General features: G+C 41.2%; 1 protein-coding gene across 3 annotated transcripts in view; it reads right to left on the bottom strand.

Annotated features, from left to right (window-relative positions):
* Positions 1–8,070, bottom strand: part of LOC111156808 (translocation associated membrane protein 1) — a 30,687-nt gene extending 22,617 nt beyond the window's left edge. The window contains exons 1-2 of one of the 3 annotated variants that reach the window (XM_022517884.1): positions 7,777–8,063; positions 6,383–6,404 (exon numbers count right to left, since the gene is read on the bottom strand). In XM_022517884.1, coding sequence (XP_022373592.1) covers positions 6,383–6,404; positions 7,777–7,899 — 145 coding nt within the window. In that variant the 5' untranslated portion in view covers positions 7,900–8,063. Of the gene's footprint in view, positions 1–5,081; positions 5,104–6,382; positions 6,405–7,754 lie in introns of all 3 variants that reach the window. The other 2 variants (XM_022517883.1, XM_022517882.1) reach the window with 2 other exon arrangements.
* Positions 8,071–23,236: the final 15,166 nt, after the last annotated feature.

Raw genomic sequence — 23,236 nt, 5'->3', positions numbered from 1 at the left:
AAAAAAAAAAAAAAAAAAAAAAAAAAAAAAAAAAAAAAAGATCAAGTCAGTTTGTGACCTTATCCCAAATAGCAGATCAAGGGAGGAAAACACTGTAAGCGCTGTCCCCAAATATAAGAATCGAGGGCACCCTAGTTCTCAAAGCACTGTGACAGGCATAACTGAATTCCTGATCACCTAGGGGTTGAGCCTGGGAGTGCTGCGGTTTAGATGAGTGTGTGTTACTCCTAACTTTAAGAATTCAAAAGAGACACTCTTTAGTTTCAGTAAACAGAGATTTGACGAAGAGTCTCTACTCTAGACCTATACAATGAACAAAGTTCCTATAAAAAAAAATTGAAATGCAAATTAACAAAGAAAAGGAAGCACGGTTACCACCACAAATATGGTTCAAAGGTGGGGTCTGTGGTGTGGGTGCGTTTATCTCTCACACACCTGGGACAGTTAAGTGGTCAATAAATATTTAACTGACCTGATTATTGGTAAAAGTAAAGTGGTCAGAACAGAAAAATGGAATGCTTACTCAATATTTATGGGCACCAGGTAATGTGCTAGACAAGAATGAATAACAAAGACGAACGATATAATCCCTGACCACCTGTAGCTCAGTTGGGTCAGGAAGATGGGTAAACATATTGTTATAATATTATAGAATCAGGTATTCTATAATATTGTAAGCCAAAGGGTATTCATGATAAACAATGATTATTTTTTTGTTTTTGTTTTTTTCCTGGGGTGGGGAATGAGGCATGTTCTGGAAAAGCTTCTTGGAGGATACAGTGTGGAACTGCTTCTTTTTGGAAAACAGAAGTTCCCTAAGCTCGTAAGAAGGGATGGTGAGGGCAGCTTGGGTAGAAGAACAGAAAGCACAAAGGTTAAATAGCAGCAAACAGAGGCCCGGCATGGATGCACATCAGTAAGCGGTAGAAAAGCCTAGAAAACTTCTCAAGTGCTAGAAAGGGCCTTGTTTGTTGGACTAAATACTTTAGATTTATTTTGACACAACTAGACAATTAGGAGGTGGGGGAAGTTCATTTGTGCTTTTTGGAAAGATCATGGATACACTTACTAGGTGGTCTTTCAAGCCCCCTCAAATCCATTCTCCACACTGCAACCAGAATCAGCTTCTGACCATGTTAACACCTTTCTGCATGCCCATCCATTCCCCACCTCCACCCTAAAAATTCTTCTCTGGATTCCCATTCTTCCTAGAATAAAAAATAAAATCTTTTTTTTTTTTTTAAAGATTTTACTTATTCATTTATTTATTTACTTACCTATTTATTTGTTCACTTACTCAGAGAGCACGAGTGGAGGGGGCAGAGAGAGAGAGAAAGAATCTTAAGCAGACTCCTGGCTGAGTGCAGAGCCCAATGTGGGGCTCGATCCCACAACCCCGAGATCATGACCTGAGCCAAAATCAAGAGTCAGACGCTCAACTGACTGAGAAACCCAGGCACCCGAGGAACAACATCTTTAATGTGGCCCATACGGTAATCCACCACCCTTCCCCTCTGCCTCTCCACTCTTGACTCAGATCACTGCCTCCTGGATTCCTTCCATTACAGGGTCTATGCACATGTGATTCTATCTGAAACCCTGTTGAAAACCTTCCCCCTTCAGATCTCAGTTCGATCACACCTTTTCAAGAAAGCCTTTGTGAGATTAACAATTGTGTTCCTTTTTTAGAAAACACATACTCTCGGTGTGATAATATCACTAATTTCTGTCACAATCATTAGAAAGTAAGCTCCGTAAGAGCTAGGACCATGCCTGCTTCTTCACTGTATGTTTAGAGCATAGCATGGGGCCTGACCCATGATCGATTCTGTTAATTAAATACTACATAAGACATAAACTGGAGTAAGTACACAAGTCAAATATAAGACTTATGTAAGAGCCACATGAAACAGTAAGGCCTGAACTAAGGCAGTGGTAGTGGGACAGAGACAATACTTTTGAGGCAGAATAAGGTGTGGGAGTGAGAGGGAAGAATCAAAGATTATGTGTGGATACTTAACATCTTGAACAATGGGGTGAAAAGTAATACTATTAATAAAAATGTGGAATACAGGAGGAGCAGCAGCTTTTGGGGAAAAGAGAAAAAAACTGAATTTTAGATGGACTTAGATTTCTGTGAGATATTTGGGCGGAAAGAGGCAGATAAGCCTAAGCCTGGCACTCTGCAGGGAGATTCTTGCTTTAAGACTTGGGAGTCTCTACTTATAGTAGGTAGTTGAAACTGTGGGGGTACATAAATCATCTATGGAGACAGCATTGTGTTTGCAGAGAAGTAGGACAACATCACAACTGTGGAGTGGGCAGAGAAAAGCCTGTGGCAAAATAAGAAGAAATGATCAGACAGGCAGAAAGAGAATGAAGACAGCTTGATGCCCCCAAGGCCAAGACGGAAACATTTCAAAAAGGAGTGGTTAATAAAGTCGAAATTTCAAAAGACACTGGGCAGGAAAGAGTACAATGGACTGGACATTTTAAGAAGCCATCAGCGGTCATGGCTTGAGTGATTCCTATGAAGCAGTGAGAGTAAAAACCACACCACAGACTGAAGAACACAACAGAAACAAAGTGGTATCCAGTGATGGATGCCAGATCAAGATTTATGTTGTTTTTATGAGACTGAGCGTATGTGGGGGCAATCAGGAAGATGCCAGGGAAAAGGAAGAAATTAAACATTTAAGGGGGTAATGGATAGAAAGATCTGGTAGGAAATAAAACGTAAGGGTAGAGCTAGAAGTTAATCTTGAAGTTTTCTTCTTAAATGGGGAAGAAGGCAGTAATGGATAAGACAGATTCAAAAGGCAGGAAAAGTGAAGAAACGCACATCTAGTAAATTCTTATTTTTCTTGTGGCAGAGAAAAAAAAGCAAAGCCATCTGTTAAGTATAATTAGGGACTTGAAAGATGAGTATTTATTTCATTCCTATAGGGAAGGAGCTGGCCAGAGAAAAGTAAAAAAGATCACTGGGTGTTACTGATGTCTGAGATTAGAAACTTTTGATTTGTAATATAATTTATCAGCACAAGTGTACGACTTTCTCTGGCAACCTTTAGCAATCCACAAATGCAGAAGCACAGAAAAGGCAGAGGGCGGGCTGAATCCACAGTTGGATATTTACAGGGCTAATATGGAGAAAAGACCAAGAGGGAAAGGGAGCTGAGGCCTGGGGAGTGTGGACAAGTAGTTAAAGTCTGCAGGGAGAGAGCAAAGCAATGAGGGGGTCAATGCACCATAAAAGCTTAGACTAGGTGGACAGTCAGCACATGAGCAGCAGAATGAAGGAGGTGAAGCGACATGTAGGTCATGGCTGAGCTCTGCTATACTGGAATTCAGAATCTGGAAACAATGCAAGCCTACGTGATAAAGTCCATTGTATGGCCACTAAAGTGAGTTGCTTAACCGTTGCAGATACAGAAAGGTCACCTGCATAGAAAAGGCCAGTAAGAGTTCTGGTACTGCCATTTGGGTCTTTCACATGAATGCATCAGAGCAGAATAATGGCATGAGTTTCCATGGCAACACTGCTTTCATGTGACTATTTTTAATAAAGCTGACTGATGACCAAACTTCATTTTTTGATATCTTTATTCAGATTCCACATATATCAACACATACATAGTTTCTCTATATACCTGTTTCTAGTTTAGAATATGAGGTCACCATTACTGTAGCTAAGAAAACTTCTCAGGAGTCCTTTACAAATGACAAGTGAAATTCTTCAAAGATACATTTAATATCAAATGCCAAAAGCAACAAAAATTAGATTATAGTTTTATGGTAGGTTTCCAAATAAAATTAAAATCTGGCCTCCAGCTACTTTAGCATGTGTCATTAAGTACAGCAAGAGGAAAAATACAACCTACACACCCCAAAAAATTTATAGAAAAATTATGCTACTAGCCATTTCCAGGCCTCCCAAAGCCTCACACTACAGCCAGCATTACTTTAAACTAATATTACAATCAATTAATAGGAAGACAAATTAGTTTGGAATAAAATAAGCTGCAGAAATATATAATACACTCAAAAGTAAAAATAACTGAGTTTATGACAGTTTTGGACATTGATAACACTGCTTTCCATTTAGAAGAAAAGAAGGAAACTTACTCAGATACATCTTAAGCAGTCTCCACAAACTCTAAGGAATTATCTAATTCTACATTGTATGTAATATCATGAATATCCTAATGTTTCCTTAATCAAGAGGTTACCAGTTTGGGGTTGCTATTTTTTTCTTGTTCACATTATATTGTACTTGTTAGAGGCAGGTGTGATTTACTACATTGACTATATGCCTGAAAGATAAAGACAATTTCTGAATATCACATTCTACTTCCCCATCATTTTAAGTTTAAATAAAATTATGTTCTTAAAAAATGAGATGGAAAGAAAATGTGAGCATTAAGATGAGTCATTCTTAAAAATACAAAAAAACCCCCCAAACCCTCCAAAATGGTTCCAAGATTTGTTCCCCCAAATCGGCACGGCACAAACCACCTAGACTCCTGCAAAGAAGCTCCCTTCCAGAAGAAAATATTCCTCTTGGAAACCCCTAACTTCTCACTCCTCTTATCCTCACCTGGATTCCCAAACACCCTTTTATTTTTCAACTGTTCAAATTTTCCCAACTCAAATATGAAGCCATTAACCAAAGACCATGATTTGTATTATGTGGACAGATACTGACTGTAATTAAAACCATGATTTCAAAATTTACAATCAATTCTTGATAACATGAAGTTTCTTGGAAATCAAACTTAGATTTTTCCAAAACAGACTACCCTTTTTTTTTTTTTTTAAATCAACCTTTTTCCATAGAATCTCTTTAGAAGCTAACCATGGGACACTTTTTTCACCGAAAAATGCTGTCTTCTATTTTCAACTTTGATAAATATCTAATGAATAATAATAGCTACTATTTATGGCATGGCTCCTGTAAACCAAGCACTGAACTAAAGCCATGATACACATTAGTTAATTTAATTCTCCAAGTAACCCAATGAGCCCTGTTTTACAGAAAGGAAACAAGTTCTGAGAAGTTAAAATGATCTGCCCTAGGTCACCCAGGGAGCAAGCTGCGGAGCCCTAACTTGAACCCGGCCCCTTTAGCTACAACGTCTATACGTCTACAGTATATTTATATTGATTTTTCATTTTAGTTAGTAATATAGTATCTGTTATCACTCCATCAATTTCTCCATAAATCCTCCAACATTTCCTCAATATATTTACACAAAAGGCCTAAGTTCTACTGCAAAAACATCAAATTCTCTATTATTCTAAAACAAATACTGTAATTCTATAGTTCTGTTAATTTTGAGATTCAGCAGCAATTATTTTAAAACTCAAACAGCCAAACTAACTTTGTCAATTTTTCCTGATATGTATATAACATGCACTCAAATCCTAAAACTTTAACATGTGGTAAGAAAAACATACAACTTGCATAAACTTCCCTCTTCCATATCTTACATTCTCTTTTGAACTAAAAGCTTCTATTTAGATCTTTGTTGTGTCTATTTAGATTTATAAATTTTATAGATTTACACAGAAATAAAAATCCACTCTCTATTATAAAAAAATCACTGACATGGGGCGGCTGGATGGCTCCGTCATTTAGTCCTTTGATTTTGGCTCATGTCAAGATCTCAGGGTTGTGAGACTGAGCCCCTTGGAAGGCTCCACGTTCAGCAGAAAGTCAGCTTGCCTTCTCCCTCTGCTTCTCCCTGTGGCCACCCCCTCCCCAACTTGAAATAAAATCTTAAAAAAAAAAAAAAAAATCATTGATATGTGAGGCAAAGTATAGGTGGTGAACTTCCCTAGAAATGTGGTAAGAGACTGTGAAATCTTTTACAAAAAAGCAGTTATACCATTTCTAAGTGTTGGGATTTCTGATTAATATTCCATTTTCCATTTCACTCAAAGCATTGTAAATATACCCTGCCGGTAATATTATTATTCTTAGATTAGATTTTTAGAGTCAGGAATTACCGTACGGAGATGGGTTATGACAAGTTTTATAAAATTGTTGAATATACTGTACATACAAAGGTATTACTTCTACTATCAAAATAGAAAGTATATAAAAACATAAAACTCAGAAAGTGAGTACAAATGTTCAGAATTGCACTTTTAATATGATACACTCATATAGTACTTTAAACAACCATGAGATGCAGTCACACCATATTATCTGATCCTTGTAACCTAACAATGGCTGTGAGAATACCACAGGTGCTGTTATTTCCTTAGGTTGAAAAACTGAGGCTTAGACTTGGGTCACCTGATAGGTAAGTAGCACAGGGCCAGCCTAAAAGCTGGGACATATGTTAGTTTCCTTCTTCTACCTTCCGTTCCATCACACCTACTGCCCCCTTAGCAGTGGGCTAAGTGGAATAAATGGCACTGTCAGGAATAAAAACATCTGTGTAGATCCAGAAAAGCCTATCAGAAGAGAAGCAAAAGTAAACTAAAATTTTAAAGTTATCTAATAACATTTATAAAACCCACGTGGACTCCACTTAAAAATTTTATTCATCTTATTCATAAAAAACCGTATTCAGCTGTCACTGGCAGTCTCATTCTAGTTTTTCTCAAGAATTTTTAATGTCATTTATCCAACAAATACTTTTTAAGCACCTACTATGTCCCAGGTGCTATTCTGGGCACTGGAAACAGCGTAATAAAACCTCAGTTTCTGCGCTCACTGAGGTTATATTCCAGGAGGAGAGAGACAAACAATTCATAAGTAAAATAATTAGTGTATTTAATGGGGCATAGCGTCTATACAGAAAAATTTAGAAGTTAAAGAAGATAAGGAATGGGGCGTGTGTACTGAGGAGCGAGGGAAAGAAAACCGTAGGATGTTATATACACGTTCACCTTGCAAAGTTTATTACCCACATTCAACAGCTGTTAAATAAGTCATCAAAATACTAGATATGTGGGAAGAGAATTTACACACTCCTGACATTTCCATCCTCTCATACTTCACGAAACAAAAAGAAAATCACTCGGCTTCTTGGCACTGCTGTTCAGAAGCGAGATTTACGGATCAGACCTTGTTCAAGGGAAAAGCAAAAGCACGGCAAAAAGTTCGGCAAGTGGCAATAATACCAGTTCGGGAGAGAAGCATGAAAACAATCGGGTGTGCCTCAGTGTGCCGAACTCGTGGCGATCACTCGCTGCCCCGGGCCACCGCCCTTCAAATAGGGAGCGAACGCCCGGTTCCGTCGGTTTCGCGTTCATCCCAAACTCGGTCCTACAGGCGCCCCCGGCCCCCGGCCCCCGGCCCACCGCCAGGCCTGGCCTCCACTCATCTCCAGTCCTCGCCCGCCGGACGCACTTGCCCCCCAGGGCCGACCACTCGCCCGCCCGGGGCCAGCTCGGCAACGCAGGGGCCGCCTCCGCCGCCCGCCGGCCCCTCGCCGGCTGCCACGTAACCCTTCGCGGGAACCAGGAACTGCGCTGCTCCGCCGACGGGAGGGGACGGGGGCGGGGGCGGGGGCGGGGTGTGCGCGGTGGCTAAGGGGGCGACGCGGCGGCCCCCGGTCCTGAGGGCGGCGGCCAGGCCTGCCGGGGCTCGGCAGCCCGAAGCCGGCGCGGGGCACTGCAGGGCAGGGCAGGCCTCCACCTTGGAGTCCGGGGGGCCGGTACCTCCCCCTCCCCGTCCGGTCCCCCGCGGTCCTGGGCCGAGGGGCCAAGGCTGGCAGCCCGAGGAGGGAGCGACGGGGCGGTTGGGGCGCGGGGCGGACTCACCTCGAACATGAGCCCCAGAAGGAAGACCATCGCCACACAGGAGACGATGTCCGCGTGATTCTGCAGGATGAATTCGTGGCTCAGGACCGGGGGGCTCTTAGTGCTTTTCTTGCGAATCGCCATGGTGAAGCCACCGCCCGTGCCTGCAGGTGCTCCTCCCCGGCTCCGCTCTTTCCAGCTGCTCACCGACTAGCTACCGCCGCCGCCTCCCCCTGGCTGATCCTCACAGCCCTGCCGCTGCCGCTCGCTGGGGCTTCACTTCCCATCCCACAGCCAGTACGCAGCCGCCGGGGCCGCCCGGAAAAAAAAAAAAAGAAAAAAAAAAAAGCAAGCCCAGAGCGGGGGTGAGCATGCGCACCGGGGAGACGGCGCTCGCTCGTGCCGGGGTCGCCCCTGCGAGCCCACAGCGCCGCCTGGGGACCGGAGGCCGTCGGCCCACGGCCTCTCCTGGGTAAGGAATCAGAGCGGCACGCCCACTGCTCTGCTACAGGATGGAGGTTGGCAGTCGTTTGAGGCGCGAGCTTTCTGCGCCTAGTTAACAGGCTGAGTCCGCGGCGGGTCGAGAATGGCCACGTGCTGTGGCGTGCATGGCCGAAAGCATTGCCTTCCCGCCCTCCGGGCCCTCTGGGCTTGGGTGTCAGTGCTTGCTTTCATATAGCTTGTCACTTCTTGTAAGCCACAGCCACCACCACGGTAATCAAAACATGGGACTACAGTCTCACTACACAAGGGTAAGGTGACTTCTTCAGTTTTAGTATCTTAAATATTAACTTCAGAGTTATTTTAAACACTGTTGGGGACTTAAAAAAACATTTATTGAAAGCTTGAACTAGTTTTGTTTTTTTTTTTTTAATTAATAGTTTCTGTTCGGTCCCACCTACATCCCCATCCCTCCCTGCCTCTCACTGAAGACATTCAGAATTTGTTTGGGTTTACTTGCTTGATACTTATTAACATTTCTTAGTAATCTAGAGAGATGGTACAAAAGGTTTGTGGAAAAGACAGATCTTCCTCTTTCATCTTCTACCCAAACCAAAACTCCTTTGTGTTCTTTCTCTTAAATTGCACCACTCTACCTGTTTGCCAAATCCAGAAACCACAGTCATCCTGGATTGATACCTTTCAGCATCCTTCCATATCCAAACTATTATCACATTCAGGTAATTCTATTCCTTTTCCTCCTTACCACTGCTACAGCCTCAGGAGGAGACTTATCTTTCGGCTACAAAATTCTTGACAACTTTGTTGAATTGCTGAGTGGTTTAAGATGATGGGTTTTTGAGTCAGAATTCTGCCACTTATTACCTGAATGGCGGTAGACAAGTTACTTCATCTGAGAGACTCGATTTCCTCATTTATTTATGTATTCATTTATTCAAAAAATATTGAGCATCTACCCATATGCTAGGAAATTGGGGATACAGAACTGAATGGAAAATACAAATGAATCTGTTCTTAGGAGCTTTCATTCTAGAGAGGGGAGAGGATCTTTAAACAGGATTTAAAAAGTGAAACAGGTTAAGTTGAGATGAGGGTCTTGGAGAAAAATAAAGTAAAGGGAATAGGGAAAGCATGGGGAGGTTACAGTTGCCTGAAGACCTTAAGGAGGCAAGGGACCAAACCATACAGCTATCATTTATAAAGAAAAGGCACTTGTAGTTAAAAGTGCCTGGAATTGGGGCACCTGGGTGGCTCAGTGGGTTAAAGCCTCTGCCTTCGGCTCAGGTCATGATCCCAGGGTCCTGGGATTGAGCCCCGCATCAGACTCTCTGCTCAGCAGGGAGCCTGCTTCCTCCTCTCTCTCTCTGCCTGCCTCTCTGCCTACTTGTGGTATCTGTCTGTCAGATAAAATAAATAAAATCTTTAAAAAAAAAAAAAAAGTGCCTGGAATTACATGAGATGATTCCGGGAAAGTGCTTAGTAGAGAGTTCGGGCTCTCTACATTTTAGCTGTTGTTACTGTTCTCCTTTCTGGTCAAGTGATTACTAGTTTCACTTACCTCCAAATCACCTTTCAGTTTTTACATTAGAATGATGCATCTAACAGGTTCAAAAATTTTTGATGGTTTTCCTTTTCCTTCATGGATAGCTAGGAGTACTAAACAGCCCTTCATGATTTGACCTTTGCCTACACAGACAGGCTCAAACCCAATCTCAGTGTGAGCATTTATTTCCGACCCCACACCTCTAGATCATGCTCTCTTCCCATGCTCCCCCCAACTTTGTGTCTGCTGCTGCTTCTGTCTGGAATGTTCTCTCCTATCCTCTTCATAGACCCAGCCTGCTCCCACTGAGCCTTCAAGTCTCATTCATGTGTGATCTCTTTGAAACCTTTGCTGACTTCTATGACTGATTTAGGCATTCTGTCTCTTAGGATTCAACTGTATTTTTTTTTTTTTTTTGGTAAAGATTTTATTTGTTTATTTGACAGAGAGAGACACGTCAACGGAGGGAACACAAGCAGGCAGAGTGGGAGAGGGAGAAGCAGGCTTCCCACCAAGCAGGGAGCCTGATGCGGCGCTCAATCCCAGGACCCTGGGATCATGACCTGAGCTGAAGGCAGAGGCTTAACGATGAGCCACCCATGAGCCCCTCAACTGTATTTTCTGAAAACACATTTTAAAATTTTAAGTTAAAATTTTAAAATTTTTATAACTTTTATCACATAGTTCACCTATTTCAAGTGTACAATTTGGTGGTTTTTAGAACATTAACAAAGTTGTGCAGCCATCCCCATATTCTAACTTTAGAGCTTTTTATCACCCTCCAAAAAAATCTTGTACACGTTACCACTCACTCTCCATTTTCCCTCACGGACTTGGCAGTCCTTGGCAACCGCTCATCTTAGTGCCTCTCTAGATTTGCCTATTCTGACATTTCACATACATAGAACTGTGGTCTTTTCTGACTGGCTTCTTTCACTTAAGATAAATGCGGGTGTTGAGGCTCAGCCATGTTGTAGCATGTATCAGTATTTCGTTTCTTTTTATGGGCAAAATAATAGTGTATGGATATATCACATATTATTTATTCATTTATCAGTTCATAGACATTCGGTTTGTTTTTCCCTTTTGGTGACTGTGAGTAATGCTGCTGTGAGCATTAGTGTATAGGTTTTATAGGGACTTTTGTTTTGGGTGTCTATCTAGAGTTGCTGGTCACATGGCAACTTTATGTTTTAATTTTTGAGGAAGTGTCAGACTGATTTCCAAAGGCGCTGCACCATTTTACCATCCCACTAGCAATGTCTGGGGGTTCTAGTCTTTACTCAACCTTGCCACTATTTGTTATTTTTCTATCGAGTAATTTTATCCCTCCCAGTGGTTTAAGGTTGCTTCTTATTATGTCTTAGACGTGCATTTCTCTATTAATGCTGTTGATTCTTAGCCATTTCATGTGCTTGCTAGCCATTTGTATATCTTTGGAGAAATGTTTCTTCAAATCCTTTGCTATATTCTGGGTTATTATTTTTTAATTGATTAAGTTATGAGTTTTTAAGATATATTCTAGATACGAGTCCCTTTTCAGATAACCTGATTTGAAAACATTTTCTCCTCGTGTGTTTGTCTTTCTGTTTTCTTGATGGTGTTCTTTGAAGCACCGAAGTTTTTAATTTTGGTGAAGCCCAATTGATCTGTGTTCTCTTTTATCATTTGCTCTTTGTGTACTAAGAAATCATTGCTTATGGGCTCCTGGGTGGCTCAGTCGGTTAAGCAGTTAAGTGTCTGCCTCCTGCTTGGGTCAAGATCTCAGAGTCCCTGGATGGCATGGGCTATCGGCTCAGTGGGGAGCCTGCTTCTTCCTCTGCCTTTGCTGCCCCACCCCTGCTTTTGGTCTCCCTCTTACTCCACTCTCTCTCTCCAATAAATATATAAAATCTTAAAAAGAAATTATTTAACGCAAGATGACAGATTTACTCGTTTTTTCTAAGAACCTTACAGTTTTAGTTTTTGCATTTAAGTCTATGATAATTCAGTTGTATTTTGTGCAACTTCTGATCCCTTCTGCTTTCTCAGTAAAATATGAAATGTAGTCATCAGGAGTGGGGATGAGGTTTGAAGAGAGGATGGGGTCAAACTGTGGGAGGGTGAATGGATTGGGGGAACATAATCAGATAGCAGAGGCTCCTTGAGACTTGTGGACATAAATTCAAAGTGAGACTTGTCTGCAGCCACACCCCCTGCTTGGATCCAGGTGTGGAGAAGGCAGAAAGCTGGGTTTTGCAAGGTCCGTGTGGCAGAGGGACAAGGATGTTGAGGATGTTTGCAGATAAGGGCAGGGCTAATGAAGTGAACACTGTGAGGGGTGGTTGTGTCCCATCCTCTATCACTTTCCAGCCCGCAGTCCACCCTTTCCTGCTGTGAAAGGCAAACCTTTGCAGACTGCATCCCTGAGGCTTTCTTGCCCTCTGACTTCTAGTAGACTTCGGCCAAGGGAAGGCACTGGTCAAAAAGTCAGAGGAGAGTTTTGGGGATTTATTGTCCCTGATTCCTCGTTGCTTTACTGTTTCTGGAGTGTCTGTGTTTTCCTGTGGTCTAGCCCTTGTCATGTAACCTTTCTCTCACTGTTTGGCTCTCCCTGGGCTCAGTGAGCTCATTCTCTCCCTGGCCTCTTCAGGCTGTTGGTGGTAATGGCTTTCCACACCCCAGTCATCAGAAGCTTCCCTATCTCTCGTTCATTCCCTCTACCTGCCCACTCCTCTGTGAAGTGGCACTTCGTCAAACCCTCTCCAATTAAACCCATCTGAACATGCCTCTATTCCTTGCCAGTTCTCTGACAGATGCAGAGAAACAGTGCTAGGGCCTCTGAATGGGGGGGTGCCCATGGGGTTGAAGATGGCTGGAGTGGAACTAGTTGGTTAAGAAGGAAGTAGTCAGGGAGTTGGATGCTGGGAGTGAGTTCAGATGTTGTGCAGTCATTGGCCAGGCATGATGGAGGGAGGGAGTGCTGAGGTGGATGGAGGAGGAATGCATTGGAAATGGGGAGTTAAGGCACCAGGAGGCTAGGATGCTTGACACACGCTTTACATGGATGTTCAGTCACCAAGAATGACTGGAGGAGTAGAATGGGAAGGGAGCCAGGGAATGAGCCAGGTGCTAACGTCTGACATAAATGAAGAGGAGTCAGAGAATTTAGCAGATGATTACCACAGGGGGATAGTGGGTGGTATAGTTGGAGGGCATGGGCTTCCAGAAGAGCTGGGGTTTTTGAGCGAGGGAGGAAAACTGTCATCAGCCATAAGGATCATGAAAAACACCCACTCCACCCCTGGTGGTATGTGAGGAGCAGGAGGGAAGAAACAGCCACCTCTTGACAAGGCACTAAGGAAAGCAGCTTTCAGTTTTCAGTCAGAGCTGTAGCCGGGTTTCGGCATAAGAGGGTGAAGAAAATATACAGAAAGCAGTGGAACGTGCAGAGGATTTGGCAGTTGACACAGCTGGGGTCCCAGGGGATAAAGTAGAAGGGTTTAGGGGCTAGGGGCATGGCTTTTAGTTTAAGTCAGCAAAGGGATGAGCAGAATCATGTGGGGAAAGAGAAGATGGTGACAATGGATGACACTGGAGGTTTGCTTCTGGAGGATACCAAGGTGGAGAGTGTTCCAGTATATGGTGGAATTATTCTCATGGTCTTTTAGGGGAAAGCAGGGAATCTATTCTAATTTTAACTTTCTTTTTAGAATTGGCCTCTTAAGGAGTTTGTAAGGAGCGGTGACTGCCATTGAATCCTCTCAGAGTGGGTCACGGTATGGGGAACTTTGTCTTACCAAGGTCCTTGGGTTTCTGAAGGCTTGTTTCAAGCAGACTGGTTGCTCAGGTATGTCCCACTCTGGGACCGATAGAAGCGAGGGTGAAGTGGGACTGTTGCATTTCCACCTCTCCTAGATGCCAGGAGGATGAAGGATGAGGAACTATTTGTTGCATGCCTACTACGTTACAGGTATTTTGCTTTCACATGGGTTAGAGCATTTAGTCTTCATGAAAACCCTATGAAATAGGTGTTATTATTTTAATTTTAACAGGGAAACTGAGGCTCAGAGAGGTTAAATAATTTGCCCCAAGTCACGGGGCTGGTAATCTGTTTGCCAAACCCTTTCTTGTTTCATGTAAGTGCTCCTCCAGGAGCTTCACTTAGCAGGAAAAGGTTGAACTTGTAGGGAGAAATGACTGTCAACCTTAATCATTCCAGAGGATAGTCCTGCCCTGATGGAAACACAGCACTTTTTTTTTTTTTTAAAAGCAGGTCATTGATCTGTTTACATGCCATTGTTATATGATTTACAGTAAATATTTAAAATATAAAGTTGCATTCAGATGTAAGGAAGAAATTATATTTCTATGAGGAAACAAATTCACTCCATTAATAGTTGGAAATTATATAATTTCCTCGAGTATAATTTTTACTGCTGTGGAAACAATAAGCAAAATTCATAATGCTGTGTTGTTATTAGTAGGAAAGACTAGCAGGAGATGACACATCACACTTGGAGGGGGTTGAGGGAGAGCTGGCTGGTAATGGTTATGAAAGTCTGTGACCCATCTAAACCACCCTGTGTCCTGCTAGGGTTAGGACTGTAATCTTCTGCCTCTAGAAGCTTAAGGGGCCCAAGATAGACTTTCTCTCCTTTAAGCTATAACTTATTTCACTTTATTTAATTTTGCCTTATTTAACAACATCAAGGGCCTGAGTCAAAGCTTCTCTGGGAGAAGGGAGATCAGTTTCACAGAGTGGTGCAAAGTGAAGATAGGGAAACAAGAGTGTACATGCTTCCAAGAAGTTTAGCTTTGAAGAGGAAGAGAGAGCAAGGTATGTACCTCAAGAGGAATAAAGGATCCAGGTAGGTTTTGTGTTTGCTTTTGAATGATGTGGCAGTTACACATGTTTAGATGACAAGAAGGAGGGATGAGAGGGAGAGGTTGAAGACACTGGGGCAATGGGAAGAGGTGGGAAGGGACTGAGGTCTCTGTGGTTTGGGATCCACCAGAACATAGGTACAGAATTACATTTACGTAGGAGGGGACACCAGTTTTCACACTGAAAGGAAGGAGTAAAGGTCAGTAGAGACAAGGCAGTCATGGATCCGAGAGTGGAGGTTCTCCCACATGGGTGATGAGATCAGGAGAAGCAGTGCAAGGAAGACTGGGAGCCAGATTCCTTTTCTGAATGAATGAATGAATGAATGGGGAGACTAAAGGCAATAAGTGTGGAGGGAAAGATGGCTGAAGAAGCAGGGGTTTTTCAGGAGTAGGGTGGCTCTGTAATTGAAGAGGAAGGTCCTAAGAGAGCTGAAGAAGATTGGTGGTTTGAGGAGAGGGCTATGATACAGTCAAAGCAAGTGGTGAAGGGAATGTTTGGTCTAACAGGTGAAGATGAGGGGAGTTTATTTATAATGAGATGGTTTATATTAGTTATAATTTGTTTAGTTGCAAGTGACTGAAAAGTAGATATATTGGGCTAAAAGTTAACAGACTGGAAAAAAAATCTTCAGGAATTGGAGTGCATTGTGGATCTTAGAAACTAGAACTGGGAATTTGACCTCATCAGGACTCTCAACACATCTCCTTTTTTCTATCTTTTTTTTCAGCTTGCTTCATTCTTTCCCTGTTGTAATTGGAATTTATTTACATGGCAGAGAACATGGTAACTTGGAAGTTCTGTCAGAATAATCCCACGGAGATACCCAGACTAGTCTGACTTAGTAGCATGATCATTTCTGGGTCAATTTTTGGTCACCCTGTTGCTAGGGTGGGTGCGCTTATTACTGGAAGGTGTGGAGGAAGGGGTGTTGGGCAAAGAAGAACATGTACCACCACAGGTGCTTCAGAGAACATGATTCTGGAGGTCAAGGAACAGGAGGAAGTGGTTGGATCAGGGTGGAAAAATCCAGTAGCAGCATGAACATGAGTAAATGAAAGTAATAGAGGAGAGTGACTTGTACTTGAGGCAATAGCCAAGGACTATGGAGATGCACAGCAGGAAAAGACTTCTGAAATAATCTCAGCAGACACAGATAGAAGAGGGGGTCTGTAGTTGGAATTTGTTGTGCTTTCGAGAGGGTCCTAGTTCTCAGGAACAGACAGGAAAATGGTAGTAAGTGGCTCCTAGGGAGGGTAACACATGCAGAACACAGCAGCGGATGTGAGGGCCGCTTCATGAGATAATTGGGCCATTATATCTGCCAGGGAGGCTGCCCAGTAGATCACTTTCACCTGAGGATAAGGAACTAAGGAAAGCATCTTTCTGTGCAAAGTGCTTTCCTAAATGGCTTCTAACATTAGAAGGCCTGATGCCTCAGGGAATTTGTGACTAGTTGAACTGAGTCGATATTTTGGAGTCATCAAAACCGGTATATGGCTCAGTGCCTAGTAGAATCAAGGTCCTGGGGTGGTGGCCAAGGATTCTTTGGCCCTGTTTCTTTGTTTTCGTCAGCCTGTGCGCCCTAAGGCAAAGCCTATAGCACAGATGAAAACAACTAAATTGTATATAGACCGTTACAGCCTCCCAGGTGTTGTTGATATACATTAGTTTTAACCTCCTATCAACCTGGAACCTAATGTTATTCCTATTTAAAGTAAGGAATTGGAGGCTCAGCAAAATAACTTAAGATTTTACAACCATTGGGGCGCCTGGGTGGCTAAGTGGGTTGAGCCTCTGCCTTCGGCTCAGGTCATGATCTCAGGGTCCTGGGATCGAGTCCCGCATCGGCCTCTCTGCTTGGCAGGGAGCCTGCTTTCTCCTCTCTCTCTCTGCCTGCCTGTCTACCTACTTGTGATCTCTGTCAAATAAATAAATAAAATCTTAAAAAAAAAAAAAGATTTTACAACCATCAAATTTTAATTCCCAAGATGAACAATGTGCATTTTATCTTATAAAAATCTCACAGTCTTCTGTAAGATTTTACCAAAGAGTAAACTAGGTGTTTTGTGGAGCTTAATTGGTATAAATCAAAGTGAAATAATCATAATAGGTGAATATATTCTGTTAACAATAACAGGAAAAGTAATAGCAACTAATACTTATTGGGTACCAAGGACTGTGCTAAACACTATGGATATTTAACAATCATAATGACTCCTTGAGTTCGGTACTGTTATTCCCCTGTTACTCTCCTTTTCTGCAGAGGAGGAATTGATTGGAAAATACTACTACTAAACCATGACCAGTACTGCTACTACCGCAATAAATGGAAACAGGAGTATGTCACATATGGGGAAATCCGTTAGTAGTTTATTTTGATTTGGGGCATGAGCACTAGGCTGGGGAAAAGAGAAAGGGCTCTGTCCCTGAGACTGTCTATGATAAATGTTTAGTTTTGTCCCTGTGAAACGAGGCACATTTATCCCTAGGCAATTTATTGCTTCTCCTGAGCATCACTCATAACCACTGACATTTTCTTTGGTTTTCAGATTGCATCTACATCCTCAAATTAGGACACAAATACTGCTCTGCTAAGTGGAGTGGGGATTAAAAGAAATGAGTGACCAAGAACTAACTCAGCCTGGGTGTGGAAGAACGGTGATGGTGATGCTATTTACCCAAAGGGTGAGTTGGGAGAGGACGGTAATCAGGAATGTGAAATTGTGGATGGTAGTGAGTTTCTTTGCATTGATGCGTGGTCTTTGGGAGACAGCCAGGTGAAGAGTTTATGCAATTAGCAAAGGATTTAGGCCTGGGGCTTTGGTGAATGACTCAAGCTCAAGCATACATCTGGAAATTGTTCAACATGATGGCAATGGTTAACACCACTAAAATGGATTAGATCCTTGAGGTGGTGAATGAAAAGAAAGAACAATGTTATATAGTCTTGGGAGTACCCGTAGCAAAGGGGCTGAAAGGGGATCAGAAGCTTAATTATGTATAAGGCTTTTAATAGCAATGATTTTCAGAGCGTTTCTCAAACAATAATTTCCTGTGAAGTCTCCATAAAATCTGAATGATGAAACTTTTCAGCCCACCAGACTTTTTCACTCTGTAATCCTAATAACTGATTTATTTTAGGCTTAAATGCTCTTGCAAGGAATGTGCTGGTCCAAAGGATAGGTCCAAATTATGAATTATTTCCCCTGAAATTGAAATTCATTAAAAAATACCGAAACAGACAAATAATAAAATGGGGAAAGAAAAGGAGAATAATTATATTAAAGAACTGAATTCTGGGGTGCCTGGGTGGCTCAGTCAGTGAAGCCTCTAGCTCCTGATTTCAGCTCAGATCATGATCTCACGATCATGGGATCGAGCCCCCGAGTTGGCCTCCACGCTCAGCAGGGAGCCTGCATGGGATTCTTGCTCCTCCTCTGCCCCTTCCCTCTCTCAAATAAATAAATAAATCTTAAAAAAAAGAAACAAAACTGAATTCCAAGAAAAAATTGTTTTAAGACTAGCTTCCAGGAAGTCAAGGCAAAAAGTGATCATTGTGAATTATCTACATACCATCCCATGTACAGTTTTTGAAACATGGTTAATTATTAGCATCACATGAATGGGTCTTACAAGGGGTCTGGGAAGCTGTGTATTTTTAAAAATTTCCCTGGGTGATTTTGATGATTAGCCAAATTTGACAAATACTAGTCTAATAAAGGAAACATATCAGTTCACAGGAGAGAAAACCTTTTATCTAGCTCTGAAATCAGAAAGGGATTTCGTTCCATGGATACCAAAGAACATTGAATAATAAAATAGGCAATGTCCTCAATAGCTCTTAAAAAAACAAAAACAAAAACAAAAAACAAAAAAAACCTCTCAAACAAACCCAGAGATTTTGTATGTATCTCACACTAACCTTTAACAAATAAAAACCAACAACACAATACTAAATTAGAATTCTCTTGATGTAGGAAAACAATCATCAGGGTTGATAGAAAAAATTGTGTTCCTTGGTCCTCTTCAGAAATTCTGGTTTGGTAAATCTGCTTAGGGCCCAGAAATATGCATTTGAAATATTCAAGTGTCCCAGCTATTAGGGACACAAGTGGTCCAAGAGTACATTTTGTGCTGGGAGAATGGACTGCTGATAGTATTCCTGGAGGTTTCAGGTTTAGATGCAGAATTTTGAGATCTATCATTTGTGACAGACAGTTTTACCATTTTTGAAAACTGACTTAGAGGAAGGAGGCTGGATTGGCTACTTCCACAAAGTATGCTGGGAAGACTTCCGTGGTACAAAACCAGAGAACTTCTGTTAGTGAAAATTTTTCTTCAACCCTGGGGAAAACATGAAAAGCATAGGCTTTTCATGTTTCATGCTTCATTTGGCTCTAGTGTATCTGTCAGTCTCACCCTAAAGGGAGGAGGTGGATACTCAGTGGGTTAAAATCTTAGGGAATCATAGCAACAAACATGGGAAAAACTAATTGGCTGGTCTTTTGGTTGAGATGCACTTTCCTCCAAACACTTCAGTGCCAAAGATAGCACAGTATTAATATACTCACGTACAGGGGTGCCCGGGTGGCTCTGTCGTTAAGCATCTGTAGTCGGCTCAGGTCATGATCCTGGAGTCTTGGGATCGAGCCCTGAGTTGGGCCACACACTCAGTGGGAAGCCTGCTTCTCCCGTTCCCACTCCCCCTGTTTCTGTTCCTTCTCTCTCTCTCTGTCAAGTAAATAAATAAAATCATTAAAAAAATATACTCATGCACAAAGTAAGGTCATATACATGTATATAATACATACCTTATATAAATAAGGTCATATACATGTCCACCTTGCTGCAGCCTAACTTATATTTGAAAGCCTATGATTTGAAAAAAATACTGTTTTCTTCAGAAGAGTACTTTTTCGGCGTCATTAGCCACCCCGAAGTTCTTAAAAACACTAGTGAACATAAGTGAGGGAGTCTATCATATCGGTATTAGCTTTCCTGCACATTTTGTCGTAAGTAACTTAACGGACAATATAGAGTGTTAGCTGAAGTCTCTTGAGAGATAGAGGCAGAGTCTTTTCCTCTTTACATGGGCTAGTTACCGAATCCTAAATTCAGTTTAGATTTCAATAGGAGAAACTTGAACTATGATAGATCTTGAATACTGTACTATATTAGGGCTGGAATACAACGTTGGGATCTACCACACAGTTATAAATAGCACTCTGCTGGATTCCGGGTGACTTCAGGTCTAGTTATCTTTAGATGATTTTCATACTGCCGTGAAACTTTAAAGGTCACGGACGTCTTTGACTCCAGTTCAACCTTAATTCTCCAGGTTCTCCAGGATACTAGGGGCAGGATTTCCTCTTAGGGAAAACTTTATGCTTGACATTTATATCCATTAAGGAATATGAACTTGAAGATTCTTATCCTTAGGGCTATGAGAACACTAAATAAGCACGTATCTCTCATTGTTTCCAACTGCTGATAATTTTTGCAGGAGAAAATTCTATGACAAAAGTGCTTGCTCCACTGGACTAAAAGAGTTGGAACTCACCCATTGCATAGTATCAGGATTTTGACATTAAAATGTTTAGTTTATATCAAACCATTTACTTAATTTAAAAATTAAATAGCACTAACAGGAAAACTATTTCCCAATCTCTTTGTTTTTGAGATTCTTTTTCTGGCATTAGTAAAATGCTTATACTTCTATTTCCTGATTTGTTAATTTTAGACTTTATTGACTTTCTGTTATCTGAGCTGATGATTTAGCATTCTCAATCTCCCATTTCCTTTCTTCTATTACCCTAGACTATAATTTTTAGTCAGTGCTTACCTTATTATTGCCTTTGTAAAATTGCAGTGACAGATACTATTTCATAATTATTCCTTCCTTGCGTAGCTTTTGTTTTTTGGAATCCAATGATTGCCTCATGTTTTCCTCAGCAGTGTAGTTTTCTATTAACTGGTCATTGTTTCAGTTGGTCAACTAGGGCTGTTGTATGACCACCCAAAGGCTCAAACATACCAGAGAACCTGTCAGTTCCATTTTCCCCTCTGGAAATCTCTCTCTCGGAGCCCCCACTTTCTCCTGCTCCAATTTAGAGCAGGTTTTAGGCACACCTTTGTCTTAGAACTTATTTTTGACATTTTTCTACGTTGGATTTGCTATTTCAATTGTATACCTTTCTGTTTTTGTTCTTCTGGAGTACATTATCCAGCAGTTCCCTAAAGGGGCATGCAGATGATACATTTTGAGTCCTTGCACTCACACCATAGATTGGTTGGTTATAAACTTATCCGGCAAATAATTTCCTCCCTCAGATTTTTGAAGGCATTATGCCTTAATACACACTGTAAAAGGCAGTGCTGTTTTGATCAGACTCTAAGTGATTCCACACCCCCAATCCTACTACCATACCCACAACCCAGAATCTCTTAAGATCTTTTTATCCCCATGGTCTGACATTTTATAATGTTATGACTTAGTGTGGATTGTTTTATCTTTTTTACATCAATGGTTATTAAGTAGACTCTCTCAGCTGAGACTCAGGTCCTTCAGTTCTAAGACATTTTCGTATTTCTTTTTTGATAATTTCTGACTATTTTGGTTTTTTTCTGGAACCCCTAATACTTTAATATTATACCTCCTGGTTTCCTCCCAAAGTCTTCTATCTTTTCCCGTTTCCTATTTTTGTTTTGTTGTTGTTTTGTTTTCCTTAGACTTTCTCAACTTTGTTTCCCAAAATTTTTGTTTATTTTGGTTATATTTTCTACTTTCCGAAGTTTTTTCATAGAACTGTTTTTCATAGTATCCTGTTGTTTCTTGTTTTACAAATTATAATACTTTTCCTCATCTAAGAATACTAATAATTAAAATATTTTTTCTTATACTGTCTTTTTCTCCCTATACTTGCTTGTTTTGTTCTTTCATTTCTGATGTACTTTGGATTTCGGTTTATATTGAGAGATACTGACTGGAAAGTGTATGTATGTGTGGGTAGGTGAATGGAAGGGTTTGTCAGACGGTAGGCTTCACTGTAGGGAGATGGGCCATTCTGTTGTAGAATCCATATATAAATGTATGTTAAGAATTTTTAGTCTGTACCATTCACTTTCCCTAGAGATGAAATTCTCAATCTTCCACCTCGGAGCCATCTGCTTGGAAGCCACTGTTCTGGGGACAGGTAAGGAAAGGGGGATAGACGTTTACTGTTTTTTCACTTTTTTTTTTTTCTGCCTTTCACTTCCAAGAATAAACTTTGGTTTCTTTTCTGGGGTAGCAGTTGCCTGGCTGTGTAGCACTCAGGTATGTTGCACATAGAAGCTTTCAACAATCCCACTTTTAGAACAGAGCACTGCCCCCACCTTCTGCAGCACCTGGTGCCTCTAGGCCCTAACCTCTCAAGGGGTTGTTATGGTGAATTGGCTTTCTTCCCTCCTACAGTAATTTTAGACTATCGTTGTATCACTGCCCTAGCTCTGTCTGCAGTCTTTCAAAATTTGGTTATAATCTGTGCAATCCTCTCTTGCACTCCGTCTTCTCTGGTTTGTACCTTTTAGTGTGTGTTTTTTAAAAATCTATAACTCTGTACACTTAATATGTATTTTTTTATTGGCTCTTGGAAAGGAGTAGCAATAAACATGTGGTAAGTCTGCCATAAATTGTACTAAATAGAATTACATTTTCAAAGAATAATGCTTAATGTTTTTTGAAACTGCCTATAATTAATGGATTTTAATGTGGATTTGTTGAGGATTCAGAATATTAACATTTATGAGCAATCTTTCAGGGTAAAATTGGTAATATGCAGTAACAATATAATATTTTTGAGAATTTAGTGTCATAAAATCCAATAACGAGTAAAATAAACATAAACAGCACATAAAAAAAGTCTTCCTTTAATACTATTGACCTTTTTTTTTGGCTGCTAAAACACCTCTGTCCTAGTGATTATCCTATCCTTGATCAAGCTTTCTTATAGTTTTGGTATCTTTCCAGAGGTATTTTCTGCATACACAAGTGAATACACTTATATCTATCCCTCCTCCATTCTCCATTTTAATTCCAAATGTTTCAGAAGGCCCAGCACCAGGGCAGCTGGAGCTAAGATGTTCACAATCAATATTTCAAATATTGAACTTTTATTTTTCAAAACAAAGTCCTTTCAACGCCCCACCCCCCAAAAGTGGATTGGGGGAAAAGCCTGATTATGGTACATTTTCCTGTTCCAACAATTCCTGGAAGCTGGTAGCAAGTTTCATGCTGATCCATGCTCTGGTAAGCAAGGAGGGACTTGCAAGGGAGGGGACACCAATGTATAGTACTGGCAGAATTAAGAAACATCTGCATTTGAATCTTTTCTCATTTTCTCTAGGATTTTAGCTTCCCTGCTACTAGCCAATTTTTGTGACTTTTTCTTGAAGTGACAATCTGGAGGTATGAAAACACTCCCAGATAACTTAAAAACACACAAAAAAAATCTCACAGAAACACACAGAAAAGATTAGGTTTGCATGGAGTTGGTCCAGTCATTCTGTGAGCTACTGCAGAGAACTGTTTTATATACATTGGAAGGAAAGGAAAGGAAAGCTATTCA

The sequence above is a fragment of the Enhydra lutris genome, unplaced genomic scaffold (genome assembly GCF_002288905.1).
Source record: "Enhydra lutris kenyoni isolate GAN:26980312 unplaced genomic scaffold, ASM228890v2 scaffoldscaffold49, whole genome shotgun sequence".
NCBI lineage: Eukaryota > Metazoa > Chordata > Mammalia > Carnivora > Mustelidae > Enhydra > Enhydra lutris.
Note: the sequence above shows the minus strand (reverse complement) of the source record. Positions and strands in the feature narration are given on the sequence as shown.